The sequence below is a fragment of the Sinocyclocheilus grahami genome, unplaced genomic scaffold (genome assembly GCF_001515645.1).
Source record: "Sinocyclocheilus grahami isolate Dianchi unplaced genomic scaffold, SAMN03320097.WGS_v1.1 scaffold10.1, whole genome shotgun sequence".
Classification (NCBI taxonomy): domain Eukaryota; kingdom Metazoa; phylum Chordata; class Actinopteri; order Cypriniformes; family Cyprinidae; genus Sinocyclocheilus; species Sinocyclocheilus grahami.
In genome coordinates, this window is record NW_015505189.1 from 3358897 (window position 1) to 3380427 (window position 21531).

General features: G+C 36.6%; 1 protein-coding gene across 1 annotated transcript in view; it reads right to left on the reverse strand.

Annotated features, from left to right (window-relative positions):
- LOC107593904 (band 4.1-like protein 1) overlaps positions 1-21531 on the reverse strand; it is a 63083-nt gene that overhangs the window by 34445 nt on the left and 7107 nt on the right. The window contains exons 2-3 of the mRNA XM_016283785.1: positions 4694-4761; positions 4373-4537 (exon numbers count right to left, since the gene is read on the reverse strand). Coding sequence (XP_016139271.1) covers positions 4373-4537; positions 4694-4744 — 216 coding nt within the window. The 5' untranslated portion in view covers positions 4745-4761. The remainder of the gene's footprint in view (positions 1-4372; positions 4538-4693; positions 4762-21531) is intronic.

The window sequence follows — 21531 nt, forward strand, 5'->3', positions numbered from 1 at the left end:
TGTGTGTGTGTGTGTGTCGCTTCCCTGGCCTCTCATGGCTGAAGCACAAGGTTTTTTTAAGATGGAGAGAAAAGGAGAGAGTGGGTGTGCTACCATAAAAAGGCTTCTTAAGTTAGACAGGGAGGCCTTCAAATACACCAGCACATTATATTGGTATGTAAAGGCAATTTCATAGTTTTTATTCCATAGCCCAATATAATGCACTTCAGGGTCTTACTTTTTATAGATCCCCAGGTGCAAAAATGTACCCAGAGTTTTGACAAACAATAGTAGGCCTACTGTACTTGAAGGCATTTGTGATTTTAAGCAGTACTGTACGTTCAGTTTGCTTCCATCAGCAAAGCTTGTAATGAGAAGTTCTCTGCTGTGTTTATCTAGGGATTTCTGAGTGCAAAGATTTTTTATATTGATTATGTGACATAAAAGAATTAATGAAATGTTCAATCTCTCTGTGTCTTTTGATCAACTCAAAAATAACCAATTGTTTCAGCGAAGGCATCAGATATTTAAAGGGACAGTTCACTCATACTCAACTTGTATTACTTTTAAAGGAGATATCTGGCTATAAGGTCAGGCTGTTTTTCAATACAATGAAGGTTAATAGGACTGGACAGCCAATCTCCAAAATGACAAAAAATATATATATTGTAGTAAATAAACTTCATAGCACAGCTGTCACTGTATTATATTCATATATTAAAAGAACAGTTCACCCCAAAATGTTAATTCTGTCATAATTTACTTGCTCATGTCATTCCAAACCTGTATGGGTTTCTTTCTTCTGTGAAACATAAAACAATATGTTTTGAAGAATGGTAAACAAACCATTTGGGTAACCGTTAATTTCCATTGTATGGACAGAAAGAAAAAACACTGAGACATTTCTCAAATATCTTCTTGTATGCTCCACAGAAGAATGAAAGTCATGCAGGTTTAGAATGACATGACAATTTTCATTTTTGAACTATCCCTTTAAGCATACAAATGTCATGTAGCCTTCAAGTTTTCAATTAAGTAAAAATGGCTTTAGGTTTTTCATTAATAATTCACAATGACTATGTTTTAGAATTAAGTACTAATAAACAAATTAAAAAGAAGTAGTGCAAACAGCCAATAAACAATAGAAAAGCAGACATTTAAAACTAGGCAGAAAAAAATATCACAACGGTAAAATTGTTGTTAAGCCTAATTTTGTGTTGATTTGGTTTTAGATGGTTTATTATGGCTAATAATTTTATCCAGCCAAAAGCAATAAGTGATTTTCTTGAACATTATATATATATATATATATATAAATCTAAATATTAAAGGGGACATTGGATGTAAAATTCACTTTTACATGTTTGCATATAGATGTGTGTGTGTGGACACAACCACCCTACAATGATAAAAATCCATTGACTCCTTTCTTTTAATCCCCAAAAAACCTAAAAAGTCTCAAGCCCCGCCCACGACTGCTGATGGACTGTCCCATATTAGCATATCTCCGCCCTCAGCAAGTTGTACGCTGTTTGTCATTTTCTCTGCGCTCGAGCAGCTGTAGCGACAACAATGTCTCGTAAGCAATGCAGGTGTTTTGTAGTTGGATTTAAAAGTGAACATAAAATTCTTCATTTTTTCCCCCGACATCAGAGCCACTGAGGACGCAGTGGATTAGTTTTGTTTGTGATGGTCTAACACAAAAACGGAAGAGATGGGCGGGGTGAGCAGAGCTCATTATCATTTAAAGAGACATGCACCGATCACTGATCACAGAAGGTAAAAAGGTGTTGTTTTACACAATCGAGGAATTTTAACCAAAGTATGTTGCAGACATTTCATGAAGACCCTGAAGAATCATACCAACTTGTGGAAAATTAGCATCCGATGTCCCCTTTAATAAAAACTGTATTAGACAGTGACATAATGGTCCAATATTTTGACATTTAAGCATAAATGCATTTAATCATTCACAAGTGCACAAAGCATGACTGCAAACACGATTGTGAGCATTCAAAATCAGCCACTTGTTATACTGCCTGCTGTTGCTGTGCTTTTTGTCCTGGATGGATCCATTTTTTTTTCTTGTATGGAAAAGCGCAGCGTGGACATTGTACCTCCTTTTGTGTTCTGTGGAGGAAATAAAGTAATTCAGGTTTTAATCGAAACCAGAGCAAAGCTGAGGGTGAGTAAATGATCTTTTTTTCTTTAAATCGGTGTGAAATTTAGCCAAGGGTGACAAACACACAAGCCTGGTATACCCTTCTCAGAAAGACTGTAGTATTATTTACTCCATGGGAGTACTAACATGTCACCATTATAGATTTCCCATCCTCCTCCCCTTCAGCCAAGCGTAGAAGACTGGAAGTATTGGTGGCCTTTGACCTTTAGAATGGACAGTCTGTCTTTCTCAGTAGGTGTCACAGCATCAGTAATGGTAAATGGAGGAGAAGCTACCAGAGAGTCACGAATAAGACCCCAGAGAAGAGCCATGTCTGAAAACTCCCAGGAAATCCACCAGCCGGCAGACCCCTGGGGCACACAGGCAGACATGGCACTGATCTCAGAACAGTATGTGGCACTCCCTGAAGAGCTGCTAATGTGGGAGGGCTTTTCACCTTTCAATGAACACCCCCACCCCATCAGCCCACACTAGCACTCATATCTCATGTGCTGTAATTCCCAGAAGCACTGCAGTATAGGCAAAATGGAGCTGCAGAGCTGGGCTGTGAAATTCCAATGAGGTCCAGGGATCACAAGAACATCATTGTGATTTTTTTGTGCTAGACTGACACTATTGTAATATCTATGCATATTCTTATTGTAAATATAGCTGCTGGTTGGTATGTGTCAAATGTAATAGAATAGTATAGTCTTAATTTAGTTTTTGGTTTAATGTGTGTTTAGCACTATAAAATAAATTACATATTTGCAATGTACTCTGTTATTAGAGATACAGTAAAAATACCCAACACCTCTAAGTAAAATTTCGCACATGCTCTCTTGAGTATGAGAGTGTTAAACTGAGATATTTTCATTTACATCTCAGTAGCGAAAGCACAGAGAGAGTTGGGATGTTTGATTCATTTCCACGAATCAGTTCTTTCAAACTGTTTGAGTAAATCACTTCAAAACACTGATTAAAAAACGTAGTGTCCCTGTGCAATGTTATGCTTTAAAATATTTTAGTAAATGTAAACATGTATTCATTGCTATTTTGATGCAAAATAATACTAATGGTTAAATATGTTAAACTACATTTTTAATCAATTTTACATCTTGTCAAGTGAATTACTTCTAAATTTCACTTATTTCTTGTAACTGAAAATATCAATGAACACCCCCACCCCATCAGCCCACACTAGCACTCATATCTCACGTGCTGTAATTCCCAGAAGCACTGCAGTATAGGCAAAATGGAGCTGCAGAGCTGGGCTGTGAAATTCCAATGAGGTCCAGGGATCACAAGAACATCATTGTGATTTTTTTGTGCTAGACTGACACTATTGTAATATCTATGCATATTCTTATTGTAAATACAGCTGCTGGTTGGTATGTGTCAAATGTAACAGAATAGTATAGTCTTAATTTAGTTTTTGGTTTAATGTGTGTTTAGTTGTAGTTGGATTTAAAAGTGAACATAAAATTCTTAATTTTTTCCCCCGACATCAGAGCCACTGAGGACGCAGTGGATTAGTTTTGTTTGTGATGGTCTAACACAAAAACGGAAGAGATGGGCGGGGTGAGCAGAGCTCATTATCATTTAAAGAGACATGCACCGATCACTGATCACAGAAGGTAAAAAGGTGTTGTTTTACACAATCGAGGAATTTTAACCAAAGTATGTTGCAGACATTTCATGAAGACCCTGAAGAATCATACCAACTTGTGGAAAATTAGCATCCGATGTCCCCTTTAATAAAAACTGTATTAGACAGTGACATAATGGTCCAATATTTTGACATTTAAGCATAAATGCATTTAATCATTCACAAGTGCACAAAGCATGACTGCAAACACGATTGTGAGCATTCAAAATATATATATATATATATATTATCAGTGTTGAAAACAAGTAATTTATTTTAAATATGCATTCAAATGATTGTTTCTTGTGATTGAAAATAAACACAATAGTAAAAATATAAATACTGACAAATATCTGAAAAAAAATCAGGATATAATTTTTTTCAGCTACACTGCCTGGATCTACTGGGAAGATCTCATGTAGTCTAGCTGTGTATGCAGTCGGCAGGGGTGTGGTTGACTTGACAAAGGAATACAGCACTACTGGAGAACAGTATGTGAAATAGCTGAGAGCCCTAGAGGTCTGGCACCATGTTTCTACAGAACAACACAAATTAGTTTCAGCGCACGCAAGCAACTTCTGTACCTCCACCCCAGTCTCATAGGCAGATCCATCAAGCAGTGTGACTTTCACAGGTACTGTCTTTGGTCTTTTGGAGGATTTCTGCGGGGATCTGGACATCCTACTAGGCGTTTTCTCCGACGAATCATCCGTGTCTCTGTGCTCATCCGACATCTTTGAATCGTGATCCTGAATAGAAGTGATCAAAGAGTATCATTTTTAAAAAATGGTCTGAAATGGTTCAAAAGCAGTGAAAGGATTTTGCATGAATTTCAAATGATATAAAGTTGCATGGCATAGTCAAACATATTATAAGGCATAATAAATTATAAATCTTAGGCTTACCATATAATCTCCGTCTGCTGTATTCTTTGAGGCTGAACTTCTCTCTGACATAGCAATCACTTGCAGTCCTAAAGCAATAAAAAAAGATTAGAACAAACTCGTTAAACAGATTAAACTTTTCTCTTGCCTCCGACCATGTTAATTTTGTATTCATTCCTTTATAGGCCTTACAGATCTAATGAACATATAAATGCTGTATATTTGACTGCTGGCAACAAAACGGTGCTACTTTCTTTCAGGTCTCTTAATTCACTTTGATTGCAATGACGAGTTATTTATTCTTTAAAAATATTTTGCATTCCATAAAATAAGCTATATGGGTTTGGAACAACATGAGGTTATTCAAAAAATTTTAATTAGAATTTTTAGGTGAACTATCCCTTTTATATGATTACGAATACATCTGTTGGTTTATCTAATGAGCCGTGCTGCGATCTGCAGAGCAAATGTTTCATAGTTAGTCACCAAATGACCAGGACAGAGTCTGTTTGTCTGTTTCTTGAAGCTACTGAAGCTCCTGGAAGAAGACATTTGTGAATTAGAGTGCAGGGAATGTGTTCATTGGCATATGGTCATGAGAAACAACTAAAACATTACGCGTCTGCACCATAAGTATAATTAGCTAGTGATGATCTCATATTAATAAATTAACAAGCTGTGATACAGTTTGTGTAAACAGATTTACTATCTTAAAATGAGGCACTTAATGTACAATGAAAGCATTTTATTTATTAACTAAGCTATTTTTCTTTCTCCAGAATAGAAACCTTTCTGATCTCTGTTAAAATAGGACAGATGGATATAGAAGCAGAATCTAAAAAAAGTCAAACCTGACTAAATATGCAATCCTTTTTTAGCAAATAAACTTCTCTGTGTTTAATGGTGTTTAGGTGTCACAGCTTGACAGTGAATATGCTAATCGCCTTCATTTCCATCTCATTCACTTGCACCACGCTGTGCTACTAAAAGCCCCAAACATCTCCCCCATAGAAATTCTCCAAATATCACTCGATATAAGCATCGCAGTTCAAACAAACAAACCTCCCCATTTGGCCATGCTCATTTTCATCGTTCTTTCTTTTAAGCACTATCCACAAATGTCCCCGTGATTCAGTCAGAAGACAAACAGCCAGTCCATTAAATGGCTAATCTATACATTTAACTCTGGTCGCTGACTTATCTCTTTTACCAATTAACCGGTTTTAACTGCAGCTCTGCATTTTGCCGTAATGGAGGACTTAATGTTTTAATTATTTTAGCTGAACTGTTACGGTCTTGAGAGTTTGAGCTTTCTTGATGCTTTTATTCATAGAATGGAGGACAAGAAATGATGGGGAGAAGATCAGGATCGGGAAACATCACATGTCAGATCTAAACAAACTGCCCATGTGAGCAAAACACACGCAAGTTTATTGATAGGCAGTTTTATAGATGCTGACAGGAGATACTGCATCAAAAATACGATTCCGTATAAAGAAATGTGAAGATGAAAAAGAAATAATAAGATGGTAAAGACCCTGAAAGACTATCTCTGTTAGTTTTAAAGCCATCTATATGCTAACAAACTCCTAAACGTTGATAAAATTCACTTTTAGCATTTAAACACACGCAAGTTTATTGATAGGCAGTTTTATAGATGCTGACAGGAGATACTGCATCAAAAATACGATTCCGTATAAAGAAATGTGAAGATGAAAAAGAAATAATAAGATGGTAAAGACCCTGAAAGACTATCTCTGTTAGTTTTAAAGCCGTCTATAGGCTAACAAACTCCTAAACGTTGATAAAATTCACTTTTAGCATTTAACATTTAAAATGTGCAGTCTTTCATATCTGGTAAATGGACTAAATATATTGATGACTCATCCTGCACTACACAGGATTTTGTCCAATCAAATGCTCTCTAGAACAAGCAGGCCCCTCCATCTAAAACTATTTGCTGCCAGCTACTAAAGTAACAAATCATGAGTCATAGTTATGATGTAGGCTAAATAAACCCTATTGGCTATTTTAAAATTACTGGGACACGCCTTTTGATATGCCCCACCCACACTTCCTGTTTCAACAGGAAACATGGGTTAACACAAAATGCAAAACTGCACTCGTCAAGCCACTTCAAATGGGCCATTAAAACTTATGTTATGATGAAAATGACCACAAAATAACCACAAAGTACAGATTTCCCAATTCAGATTTCTTTTCTTGCAATTCTGAGAATTAAATTTAAGCCACCATTACCTTTTTATTTTGTATTCTGTGAAATATAAGAGAGAGAGAGAAGTCTCTCAGTTTATATCTCACAATTCCGTTTTTTTTTCTCAGAATGAGAAACAAAGTTCAAATTGTGAGATATAAACTCAGAATTACAAGGGGAAAAGTCAGAAATATGACATAAACTTTAAACTATGAGATAAATGTCATAATTACCTTTACATTTATTTTTTTCTTCTGCGGCAGAAACAAGCTTCCATAGTAACATCTCTTCTACTAAAAATGAGATGACCCAAATTATTATATGGCAGCTACAGAAAGATATGAAGCACCAGAATAATAACAGTCAGTTGATTGTCCAGCTCCTTCTCTTTCAGTTAATGTGTGTTCAGATCAATATATTGATTAGGCCTTTTACTGGGCTAAGAAGTTTATGGTACAGAAATTAATTTATGTGCCTCCATCAATGGATAGCCATTAATGTTACCACAAATCAATGTTCACAAAAATGCTTTAATGTCTGATTAAAATTATAATTAAATTATAAAAGTATGACACATAATAAAAAATAACAATTTTGACCACTATTTTAAGAACTGTACTGGTTTATATATCCTGGTGGGGACTTAAACCTGACTACATGGGGACTCGTGTCACGGTGGGGACCTAAATTGTGGTCCCCACGGGTACAAAAGCTTATAAATCATACAGAATGAAGTTTTTTGAAAATCTAAAAATGCAGAAAGTTTCCTGTGAGGGGTAGGTTTAGGTGTAGGGTTGGTGTAGGGCAATAGAATATACGGTCTGTACAGTAGAAAAACCATTACGCCTATGGAGAGTCCCCACAAGGATAGCTGACCAGACATGTGTGTGTGTGTGTGTGTGTGTGTGTGTGTGTGTGTGTGTGTGTGTGTGTGTGTACACTGCAACTCAACACATAGAGGTTGAACCTTTGACATACACTAAAGGCTCATAAGCTAATGGCTTAAAGGTAGGGTAGGCGATTTCAGAAAGGCTAGCGATAGCAAGCTAGCTTTGAAAGCATAAGATCCCACCCTCCCTGTAAATCACTCTCCAAAGCCACGCCTCCTCCAAAACACATGAACGCGCACATGCAGACTAGAGCAGACCAGCGACACGATGAGAGACGACGTTTGTGGAGGGTTGAATGCAACGCAGTCACATTACCTCATGTCTCATTCACCGGTGAGAAAACATCAAAGTACAAAGTGCATGATATTACAATAATAATGCCTTCCATTCTTGTTGGAACGTGCTGATGATGTACTGTATCATGTCTGGACAAACATGGTGCGCAGAGGTATGCAAATACATATTTTGACAGCCTATCGTAATGTTCGGACCGAACATTTTGATTTGGCAAACATTTTATGGTCCTACGCTTCCAGAGATGATATAAATACATATAAATACATTTAGGCCACTTAGCTTAGTGATTGCTATCGGGATGTGAAGAGTCTTTCAACCAGCATAACAAAAAATGCTTTTGAACCAAATCACCTACCCTGCCTTTAACGAAACAAGCCCATCTCTACTGAAATCTCAGTCAACCTTGCTGGAGCTCAAAAAAATTTCACTGTGTCCATAGCACAACAGCCTGAAGAAAACCACTATGAATAAATGAAACAACAAAACACACTAACACAAAATGCAACTAAATTCAACGGAGACACACATAACAGAATGTTATAATAGACACAATTCACTCAGAGCTAATGTAATGAAATGTGAGCCTTTTTTTTTGTCTAAAGGCATTGATTTGAAATACTGAGACATACTAGAGGGACATCATCATTTCAACCTATGAATACTAATAAACTTCTTAGTTCATGGTTAAAGCATTTTCTCCGGTAAAGCATTTTCCATATCTTAGATAGATTAGGGGAAGCTTAGGGGAAGTCGTGGCCTAATGGTTAGAGAGTCGGCCTCATAACCCAAAGGTTGCGGGTTCGCGTCATGTACCGGCAGGGATTGTAGGTGGAGGGAGTGAATGTACAGCACTCTCTTCCACCTTCAATACCACGACTGAGATACCCTTGAGCAAGGCACCGAACCCCCGACTGCTCCCCAGGCGCTGCAGCAAAAAATGGCTGCCCACTGCTCCGGGTGTGTGTTCACTGCTGTGTGTGTGCACTTCGGATGGGATAAATGCAGAGCACTAATTCCGAGTATGGGTCACCATACTTGGTGACGCCACATGTCACGTCACTTTTTTTCACTTTAGATAAAGCAGACGAAATGATATGACTGACATACTGTATTGAAATGCTATTTTTACTTTTTTTCATGTTATCATTTGCCAAATTTGAACAGTCTCAGCTCTGTTTAACCATGTCATAGATTATAACCCAAAATAGTAAAAAAAAAAATGATTTGTACTTTTGGTGCATATACTGTAAATGCTTATTTTACCAAAAGATGGCATAGATTTGTTACACTTGTCCCAGGTCTCCACTTTACTTACAATAATGTATAAAATGATTCTCTGATTATGCAATAATTTAAAAGACAAAGATCATGTATTCTCCTTCAAACATATGGGAAGCTTCTGAATAAATGCTAGACAGGTGAAGAGGAGACAGAGTTGCAGTTCAGAGAGAGAACACAAGGTGAGAAAAAAAAATGATTTGTACTTTTGGTGCATATACTGTAAATGCTTCTTTTACCAAAAGATGGCATAGATTTGTTACACTTGTCCCAGGTCTCCACTTTACTTACAATAATGTATAAAATGATTCTCTGATTCTGATTATGCAATCATTTAAAAGACAAAGATCATGTATTCTCCTTCAAACATATGGGAAGCTTCTGAATAAATGCTAGACAGGTGAAGAGGAGACAGAGTTGCAGTTCAGAGAGAGAACACAAGGTGAGAACACTTGCTTAAAAATGCCAACCAAATTATTGCTACCTAATATCTGAGACTTTAATCCCTCTGTATAATTACATCTTCCTTGTAAACAGATGACAGATAACGTGGCATTAGTTGAAAAGCCAAGATTAACATTCTACATCCAGATGCTTATATTGGGATTTAATGCTGTCGAGTTTCAAACCACACACATGCCAATTTGCACTACAAGAAACATATCCGAGGAGATTAAAAAGACAAACAGTGCATGGATGTATATGAGCTTTAAAAACTCCCAGAGAGAAATATTCAGGAAACTGCGGCTCTTGGAAAGAGCACAAGATGAATTGCAGAACATCTGGCCCACCGTCCCTTGTTCCTAACATTCAGAGAGCTACTGATCCTCCTCGGCTCAAATGCTACGCAAACGCCGACACATCTTGACTGTAATAGGTCTCTTTTGAGTTCATACACCTGGAAGAGTTCTGGGAAAAATCGACTCACTGTTAAGCACCGTCTGAGATCTTTAAATACTTCAGTTCAAAGAATGTAGCACAATTGTGATATGCAGCCTTTTTGATAATGGGGTTAGCATATTATACTGATTGGACTACTATTATTCTGAGATAAAGGTGTACTTTAAGGCAAAGATATGACACTCAGTTATTAACATTATAATAAAAGTTTAATAAAGAAATGGCAATTGTGCCTTTTTCCAAGTACGTGTTCTTTAACACCTGGAAGTCAATTAACCTTAACCTTTTCCTAACTATAACCTACCCCTATCATCAAAAGAAATCATTAATAATGGTTCATAAGAAATCTGAGTCTTAAAGGGATAGTTCACGCAACAATTCTGTCACGATTTCCCCAATACAATGCAAGTCAATGAGGTCCAATGTAAATAATGAGAAACCTTTCAATTTAGAATGAACTATCCTTTTAACCCCAGGCCTAGGCCTGAAGCAAGCTTTACGCAGCCAGACTTTGACTATCGTCTGTTTCAGGTGCAGCTTATTTTGGGCCAAGAACTGCCCACTTAGACAGGAACTGTCTGACTGAGATAAGAAGAAAACAATCACAGTTTGTTTTGTTCTAATGTGCCGTTTAAGATTTCGAGTTCTTATAAAAGTTCTGATAGCACATTAGTAGTCTGGTGTGGAAAAGCTCATTAAAATAATTGCACAGCAGTGTCCATACGTGACCAGCTATAAACAAAATAAATTAGTGGAAATGTGTGTTGAATTTTCAATCAGACTTAATCATATATATCCAAAAGTAAATAAGTAATAAGTACTGATTATTTTACAGATAACTTAGAATATACAATTCTACTTAGTTTACTTCCCACCTAAGAGCTTAAAACTAAAAATCTGTTTTATATCTTTCCATGATTTGATGCCACTGACCTGCATGATATAGCATATTATACTGATTGGACTACTATTATTCTGAGAAAAAAAATCCTCATATAAATGCTTCATTCATCCATTCAAATATGGGGTTCGCTTTTGGTGTCATTTCTAAGGAAAAGGTCATTTTTGATTGATAATGAAAAGGTATGACATTAAGCCAGCGAGATCATAAGTAAGGTTCAATAAAGAAATGACAACCATGCTTTTTCCAAGTATGTGTTCCTTAACATCTGGAACAGAATTTACCATAACCTTCCCTATCACTAACCTGGCAAAATTGAGCAAATCCAGTCACCAGTTCTTCCTTAAAATGCTCATTCTAACTTGTTACCTTAAACACAATGTGGACCAAGTCATTGTACTGTAGCTTTATGGAGAATCCTTCATTCATGATCTTGTAAACATTGGCAAGCAATACAATGTCAAAGTGAGGGCTTTTCATTGAAGAATAATGAGTAAAGGATTACAAGGTGAGATCAAATGTTTTGCTTTGTCAGAGATCGGGCCTCTCAGTTAATGAATTAACATGCATGAGATTCGTTTCTCTAATGTCATCTGTTTCACCCCTTGATCATTATACTGTACATGAAGGACTGATCTGGTCAATACACACCTAATCAACAGGCCGGGAGAGATAATAAGGAATCCGACATGGGGTGGTTCTGCTTCTGTCTCTTTTTTCTGTCTAGATGTTTATCCTCAAGGGTTTTTATTCATATCCTTGTTGATGCCAGTGTGTTAAAATTTGCACGATTACGGATGTTGTAAAGATCAATGGCATTTTAGATTTGTGTTAACAAGGTTTTTTGACAAGTATTGCAAGATTGTACAGTAAATTATTTAGCCAATACTTCATGGATCATCAGTGAATCACTTTGAAAGTGATGGCAGTGGAGATTTGTTTACGCTTAAAGATGCTTACAGAATTTGTCTCATCTTTTGAATTAAAAATTGACAACATTGTTGGGAATAACTTCAAGTCTATATTACACTTTTCTCATCCAGTACAGAAAAATGGCAGAGCCTTTACCTTAGCAGAAACAGTAACTTTACAAAACAGTAAGTTGGGACATGTTACAAAGTAGACTGATGAGCTACATTTATTTCTAATATGAAATTAAAGGAATTGTTCATCCAAAAAGAAAACTTAAGTTAAGACATAATTTGTCTCACACTCATGTCCTCCCAAACCTGTATGACTTTTCTTTTACTAAACATGTGCTTTATATTTTAAGCACTTCAAACTAACTCATAAGCCTTCCGTTTTAATTGGCTTGCCCTCCAGTCAGATTATGTTCTTACTTATTTGTATGTATTCTTTCTTGTTTTTCAGTACAAATATCTAAACATTCTCAATTCTAGATATACTGAGAAGCAAAATGTATTTTTTTAAAGTATTGAAATTAAGTGATTTTATGCTTAAAACAAGACAAAAAATATGAAAAATTAGTAAAGAAAAATAAACAATTCAAAGGGAAAAATTTTTTTTCTTGTTTTAAGCAAAATCGCAATAAAAAAAACAATAAAAATTGATATTATTATTAATTTATCTATCTCTCTATTTATTTATTTATTTATTTTACATGTGAGTAATTTATGCACCTCTAGTGGCACCAAATGGAACTACAATGGTGCTTTTTTTTTAAATATGACAGAATATGAATTTTGGGTAAGCTGTTCTAAGCTGTTGTAAGCGCACAGCTCACATCATATAGTCGTATCTGTAAAAGATTGCAATTCACATATTTCCATTTTGCAACATGCAAAGTGAATCTCTGTTCAAATTCAGACTTGACTAAATCAGCGTCAGCTTGCGCATACATGTCAAACAGACAGAGCATGATAGAATGGTAGTGCAATAGTTTTTACTAAAATATAACATAGTGCTAAAATATTTTGCTTCCAAGAGCAGGAGCACTTCAAATTCCTTCACCCATTTACAACAAAACCATGAACTGCAAAGAGTGTTTTGCAGCTGGTTGCAATGATATTGGCAGACTTAACGAAAGAACCATATCAGTAACACTTTACAATAAGGTTCATTAGTTAACATAGTTAACTGCTTTAGTTGACATGAACTAAGCATGAACTATACTTCTACAGCATTTAGTCATCTTAGCTCATGTTAATTTCAACATTTACTAATGCATTATTAAAATCAAAGTTGTGCTTGTTAACATTAGTTAATACACTGTGAATTAACATGAATTAATATATTAACTAATGGAACCTTATTGAAAAGTGTTACCGTTTGTTCAGTAAAGTACTATTTAATTAGAAAGAAAAAAAGAAGCTTATTTATGTTGTGTTTTCCCCTGCTCTATCAAAAACATACCGAACCGTGACTTCAAAAAACCCGAGGTACATACAGATCTGTCATTTTTTTTAACCATTACACCTCTAATTTGCGTATTTAATTATTATACAGTTGAACCCAAATAAGATTTGAGAGCTGCAGTGGAAGTTTTTGTATGCCTTCTTGAAATATATTGCATATGGACTGCTTATGATGCTTGGCACCCTACCTTTTCATTCACATGGCATGGAAAAGAGCAGCGTTAACATTCTGCTAAACATCTTCTTCTGTGTTCCACAGTAGAAAGTATGTAATACAGGTTTGGAATAACATAAAGATGATATTTTTCATTTTTTGGGGGATGAGCCAACCATTTAAAACAAGTGGTATTTTGAAAACATCAACTCTGAAATTAAAAGTTTAATAATTGCCTGATGCTCTTAATGAACAGCAGTGATTAGATGCACACTTTGACCTTTGTGTAGTAGCTTTCATGTGAAGTGGTTCCTCTAACTAAAGCGCTCACCATGATCAAAACTGCATTTGACACAGACAATGATGGATAATTAAAATGCCCAAACAGAGATCAAGCAGCCTTATCGTGTTGCACTTAGAATTAAAGCTGATCAGCAACTATAATGTTGTTTGTACATGTAAACATGTTTATAATCAAGTCAGAGGTCAAGTTTGATCAGGGATAATCCGAATGGCTCAGTGATGCTGTAGACTTGGACTCATATATTAGCAGTTAATTAGAGTGTGTGTGTTTATGTGTGTTTGCTCAGATGTAGTAAAAACTAACAAATGCTGCAAAATACCTCTGCAGTGATCATGAGATTATTGAGCGCCAAGATTATGGAATAAGACTGCCGTCTCTGCCATGATGCACACTGGGAGCGTAGTAGTGAGCTGGCACTGCCCCAGGCCATATGGACATATGGAGAAGTGAAGAAGCTGATGTAACCAGTGACAAGCCGTACACTTTTAACAGTCGCATGGTGCAGAACAGATTCAGAACCGTAACCTTCTTGTGCTGAAGCATAACAAACAACTCAGAAAAAAAGAAATATGTTGATTAATACATTTAAATTGGGCAGACCTTTGTTGCAATTTCTGTGATGATTTGGGGGAAATATGAAGAAATCTGTGGAACGAACCATAACCCTATAAAGCCTTCTGTATCAGGCCTGTAAATGATCAACATGATCAAAACCTGTTGTACACAAACTAATTCATGCCTTCTGTTGTCTGACTGATACATATTTAGCAAGTAAAAAGCCTTTTAGTATAGTTACAAACACCCACCTTTAGGTCATGATACACGTATCTTTTTTGCTGTGGAATCTTTAATATTTTATCAAGTAAACAATATATTTATACAATATCTATCTATCTATCTATCTATCTATCATCTTTTTTTTTCTAAAGATTCAATAAACTTACATTTTAAAAAATATGACTATTATTTTTTTATATGTCAGGCTTTACAGGAATAAAATGGAAATGTGAATTGAACTACACTCATATTGCTAGCTGAAAGCAACATCTAAAATATTAAACACACAAAGACTAGGGGATGTGTGTATTCAATAAATTATTTCATAAATGAAAATTTTGGATTCTGCAGAAATAAGTAGCTTTCTGATGGGTAAAGCAAAAAGGTGGACAGCATAGTAAAAGCAATTGCTATTGATAGCTGCGTAATTACGCTCAAGGACAACCAGATAATCCTAAAGCATGTACTGTACTGTATGTCCAAAATGTATTATGCTATACATTGACCTTTGCTGTAAAAGCTGACAAGCCTTTGAATGCCTTGCTCTGATTGTCCATCTATATATGGGAATATCATAGCAATATTCCTGGCAGTGGCCACCTATGCTCTAGCAATCACTTAAAAGTTTTTTTTTCTTTTTGATGCCAAGAACCCCCAGCTATACATTTTCATTTGTAAAATGAAAAAAACAATTTTTACATTTTTTTTGGAGTGTAGTTCAGAACGCCGGCCTGCTTAGATAAATGCCCCCAAAGCCAGCAAAATGATGGGAAATAATTTCCTGCAAAATGACGGCCGTACTACGCCATTTGTCACCGAGTATCTTCCCATTCGTTCTCTCCCTGCAGCCTTGCTGTTGGAAAATGGATCTACACTTGGCAACCAGTTCACCGTAGCTCCAAGCACAATCACTCATCTGTAGTGCAATCTGCTAAAGGAATCCATCATTTATGGCATAACGCATGCTAGCAGAAGAAAGGCACAGGGCAGAGGCTCTAGTAACTCAAGACAAACATGTCAACAGTTCACACAAAACGATTTCAGGGAAATGACTAAATGTGCATGAGGGAAAAAGCAATGAGGGAAAGCCTCTCCATATTTTCTCACGCATGAAGACAGAAGCTATGGTCCATAACTTGGCAAGCTGCCTACTGCCTACGTACTGTACACAGCATCCTAACAACAATGAAACCTCATTAGGGACTGATTCAGAATGCTCTACATATGCAGGAACTCTGTGTCATTGATTAATTTTAGTATAGGAGAAACAAGAGGGATGATAAAATACTTTAAAGCAGTGGTTCTCAACTTTTTTGACTCCCATTGTCCAACACAAAAGATATTTCTTCTGGTATTTCTACTGTTTATGACAATGCTTTTTGTTTTGAAGCTTTTTTTAATAACAGAAACCGGGAGTGCTGATAACTAAATGAAAGTTATTAACTACATACATTTTTTGTTGCATAAGATTTACAATTCTGATTCTGGTATGTTCTTCAATAAAAACAATAGTTATTGAGGGGGGAGGAAGAAAAATTATTTCAGTCCACATTATTGAGTTTTGTTGGGTGTTAAAATCATTTTGCAGATGTTTTATGTTCAGGCTTTATGGCTCACATAGTACTATATAGGGGAATATGGAGCTTATACTCAAAGAGGGAAAAAATGGTTTATTCAGAGGCCCAAACAAAAATATGCAAATTTGGTACTGTACCTGTACATTAAAAAAATGTGTAAAAAGGCATGTGGATTGTGTACAATTGCCAAAAAAAAACAGTGTTGATCATATTGATAATTTAGAGGTGTTAGAAATTCTATATAGAGTTAAAGGCATAGTTCAATTATATTTTTTCTTTAAAAATCTAAATTTTTAAAGAAACTCTTCCAATCTAAGTTCTGAAAATTCAAGAATTCTCTTTCATGTCGTTTCAACCTTGTATGACTTTCTTCCTTGCATGGATAGAATGCCAAAGCAGAAGCTTAGTAGAATGTCCAAGCTGCTCTTACAATGAATGTGAATGGTGACCACAACTGTCCCTAGTTCCCATCCACTTTCATTTATTTTTTAGATATCACCTGTTGCAATGAAGAAAGTAATACAATTTTGGAACAACATGAGAGTGGATAAATGATGATTGACTGTTCATTTTTGGGTGAATTACTCCTTTTTTGCATAAATATTAAATATTGAATGAATTATATTCATAATCAACATTTCTCTCAAATTATCCCATTCTCTAACTCTCCAACTTTGATTTTCTTTTTAACTAAGCTTGTGGGCATTACATTGCATTATCTCTACAAAAGATAAATATGATGCTTTCTTTGAATTTGGCCAAGAGTAGGCAGCATAATTAAGTTGACTACTTTTTGGAACAGCCTTTGCATCAGAAGCGTATTTAATGCCTAAAAATTTAGAGGCAGCTCACTACATTTTGGAACAGAGCTACAATGATGGCAGGACTTCTTTTTGAGGGAGCTGTGGTGCCCTTTCAGAAGGCACAAAACCCCCCTTGTTCAACGCATGAAAGTGTTCCACTGTAAAAAAACAAAAAAACAAAAACAAACGTCAGCTGAGTCTTATATCAATTGAGTGAGTTCATGAAAAAACTGACAGCTCAGTTTTGCAAGATCTTCTTGCCCTCTTGGAACAAATCTTTTCAAACAGCACTGCCATAATATTGTGAGGTATAGAACGACCTTCAAATAAACAAATGCAATAACACGGGTGCTCATGTGCAAGAAAAACATATCAAGCCAAGATTCATTTGTACCCCCAAGCCAATGAGTCTTCAAATGGTGGCATACAGAAGGTAGTCTTGACATCACCGGTGTAATCAGTCTGCGAGAGTGGCGTACAGGCAGAGAGGAAGAGCGTGATGAAGAAAGGAAAGCAGGTTTTCTTCAGGGCACCTAGTTAGCATGCACATCATACATGGCCCCTCTCAAATTAATTGGAGCATTCATATTAATGCTGTTTACCTCCAATCCATCAACCTGTCCTGAGTGAAATTTGGCTGATGCAATGGAGTGGAGTTCAGTTCAACACGGAAACGTCCTTGTCTCAAGACTGGCACTTGGCTTAAAGCTAAAATCCATTCAAATTGACTTGGAGGATGTTGCCCGAGTTTCTGAAAGGCCATCAAGCAACAGGAGTTAAATTGAAAGGTTGCCAATCATGTACGGTTCTCAGTGAGAGTGTAAAACCTCAAACCAGAGAGGCATTTAACTGCTCGGTTGCGATAAACACGCAGTACAGTGAAAGTGCGAACAAACATCTCTAGCCACAGGAGCATCACAGCAAGTTGAGGAAAGGCTGAAAAATCCTGTGAAACAGCCTTTATCCGTAACGTAGATAAATACGTTAACACAAGAAGGAATGCTGACATTTCCTATTGGAGAAATCCGCAGGAAAAGTGAGAATCCACAGATGCAGACATCATCCTTTAAGAACGTGCCATCTCGCATCACTGAGCAGTTCAAGGGCATGCAGATAACTGCATATTGAATTAGACATAGATTCTCTTTCAAGGACACGCCATAAATTCCTAATGAAATGTGGCTCTTTATGGCACTCGCAAACAGATAAGGACACAAATAATCAGAAGGTGAGAATTCTGTCATATAATTTAGCCATGTTACAAATTACCGGCACTCTTGGGAGGAAATCGGTATTGCCATGTGAACATATATTTATTATAATCTGCACCCAAAAGAAGTGTGAATATTATGCAATGTGATTTTAATTTTGTCATTTTTGTTAGTCCTCCTGACACTTTGCACTGTGTACTTGGCTGCTAGTCTTATTAGCAGCATGAAAAATAAAACTTTTAATCAAATTGTGAAAGGGGTTACATACAGAAAGCGTCAAAAGAGCACTCACTTTATAATAACTGAAGCTGATGATCACTTCAGTTCAGCACGACTTAAGTTCTGCACTCTTGTGAAAATTTTAAAACATAACAGATTTTAAAGTGCCCCTATTATGCCATTTTGAATATTGCCTTTCATGCAGTGTGTAATGTAGCTGTATGTGAATGTAAAAGATCTGCCAAATCGTAAAGTTGTAAAGCCAAAAGTGCACAATAAATAAAATTATTGTCTCCCAAAAGAAAGAATAGACTCTGAACAGCCTAAATGAGTCGTCAGTAATTCAAATCTCACTTCCGTGACGGACGGATACACGTCACTGGGTAACACAGTTGCATAATGCCCACCTATGTTCTCCGTTTGCTGGCCGCGAACAACTTGACCCGCCCTCAAACACTGCAGCTTGTTCATGTCATGTCGAGAAGACGCTGTGTCCTACGCTGTGAAAGTAAATTAGTTTTATTTTCACTTCCGAAAGATGAGGCTGCAAAGAATCAGTGGTTAAAATTCATTATTCCACTGTACCACAACAGTACAACCCCCAATCTTTTTTTGTGTGCCCGTCATTTTACTGACTGCTTCTCTAATCTTTTTGAGTTCAATGTGGGATTCACAAAATGCTCGCTCTTGAAAGATGGCTCAGTACCCAGTTTATTTGGACAAGCTATAACTCCACTGAATCACAACCTGTAAGTATGATAAATAACAGATATTTATATTTTCTATCAAGCGTTCAAAATACGGAACTATGGCAATGGGCGTTTATTTTCAGACACGCCCTGTACACGGTAGACCAATCACAACAGACTGGGCCATCTGACCAATCAGAGCAGAGTATGCTCACGGAAAGGAGGGGTTTAGAGAGACTGAATCATAGAACTGCTTTGAACGAATCGTTTGAGAATCATTGCGAAATTAGGTGATATTAAATGCATATTTTGAGAAAACAAGAGCATTTTTTGACCTTGCATGCACGTAAACCTATTGCAGGAGACTCCCAAAACAAAATTAGGAACCTTAAAAATGGCATAATAGGGGCACTTTAAAATAGAATATATTCCTTCGTGTTCAACAGAAGAAAGAAATGTATACAGGTTTAGAACAAGTTAAGGGTGAGTAAATGATGACAGAATTTGTTTTTTTGGATGAACTATCCCTTTAAGTAAAAAAAAAACTAAGTCTGTCCCCAACTGCCCAATATCTGCAGTCTAGGTCTGATTTTCATCAACTAGCGTCAACTCCAGACTCCATGAGTTGTGTGTGATTGGATATTGAAGTCATGAGCTCAACAGTCATGTTTGAGATTGGCTACATTGATCAATGCTGCAAAACCACCATATATTAAAAAACTTTGACGTTCCTCAGAGTTCAAACACAAATGCAAGCGACTCTGTGATTGGTAGACTACTACCGAATTATAAAATTCACAAAATTGTGAAACAAAATAACTGTTGTGGGTTGAATGTAGCTCTTTTGGCCACCAGTTGAGTATCTCTGGGCTACATATTGATTCATTTTGCGTATTGTCTTCACTCGGATGTAGTCAAATTGTGCTTCAGCGACCAAAATGTGTTTACTACCTCCACAACTGTCACTGTCATAAAGCTCCTTTAAAACATCCACTGCGACACAATGACAAACTCTCAGTCTGAGTCACTGATTGAGGCCTGTTTAATAAACCCATCTCTAAAGACAGGAAAATGACAGCAAAAAGCTATGCAACGCTGAGGTAAAGAGATCTTCAACAAAAAAGGGTGCTCTTTGTAAAGTTCTGTTGCCATCTGTTGTCTATGTACAAAGTGACCACCGAATAAAAAATTCAATGCGAGTTCAGCCAGTGGTTATCCTCTTGATGACTGACATCATTCATTTTTTTAACTCTCGCAATAATCTAAAACGAGCTTCCGATATTAGCATTGCTGGTGACAAGGGAATCATCTAAGCTATGTAAATGTAAAGACCTAAACAACTGTGTGGCACTGCAGCTTTTTACCACAGAAGATGGCTAATGGAGAGGAACTTGAAATAGACACGTGGTGGGGATGAATTTCAAAGCACTTAATACATTAGGGTGACCATACGTGCCATTTTACCAGGACGCGTCCTGGCCAGGATTTCTATATTGCCTAAAATATCTAGGTTTTGGCTTTGTTTGCGTGTGCAGACCGATCGGTGTATGACATCAAAATACCTCACAGACGGTTCCTTATGCTTTTAAAATGCTCTCGAGGTATTTTGATGTCATACACCGATCGGTCTGCACACGCAAACAAAGCCAAAACCTAGATATTTTAGGCAATATAGAAATCCTGGCCAGGATGCGTCCTGGGAAAATGGCACGTATGGTCACCCTATAATACATCTAACTCTGGAATTTTACATATAAGCCTATGATTTTCCAAGCAGGAAGGGTTTGAAGTAAATAAGCCGCATCTAAAAGGATGTCTGCTTAGACCGAAAAGCAACTGCATGATTTGTACAATGAAAGCTCATAGATTAGCCCTTGTCAGTCCCTGCTAGGCGCAATGGCAGAAAGCCTGGAGTAACGAAATGCTCATTTACTGATTAAACTAATTTCTTAAAATGGCAGTCAAAGTAGCCAACTCAATTCACAAATGATTGAGCCTTTCTTTTGGCCAGCCTCATTCACTTATCAATACATCCTTCCCACTTACCTCACCGATTCAACAGTCTCAGCAATGGCTGAGATGTATTGCTAGACTGGGAGATCAAATGGACTTTATAATGAGCGTATAGGCAGACCGACTCATTAGGGTGATGCAAATTCGTTTTTTCGGTTTCAAACAAACACACCTGTCCACACTGACAGTGAAACAGAGAGACAGATTTTCTATCTCTGTCTGAAAAAATCTAGCTCTGTTTGTCTTGTTGAATTTG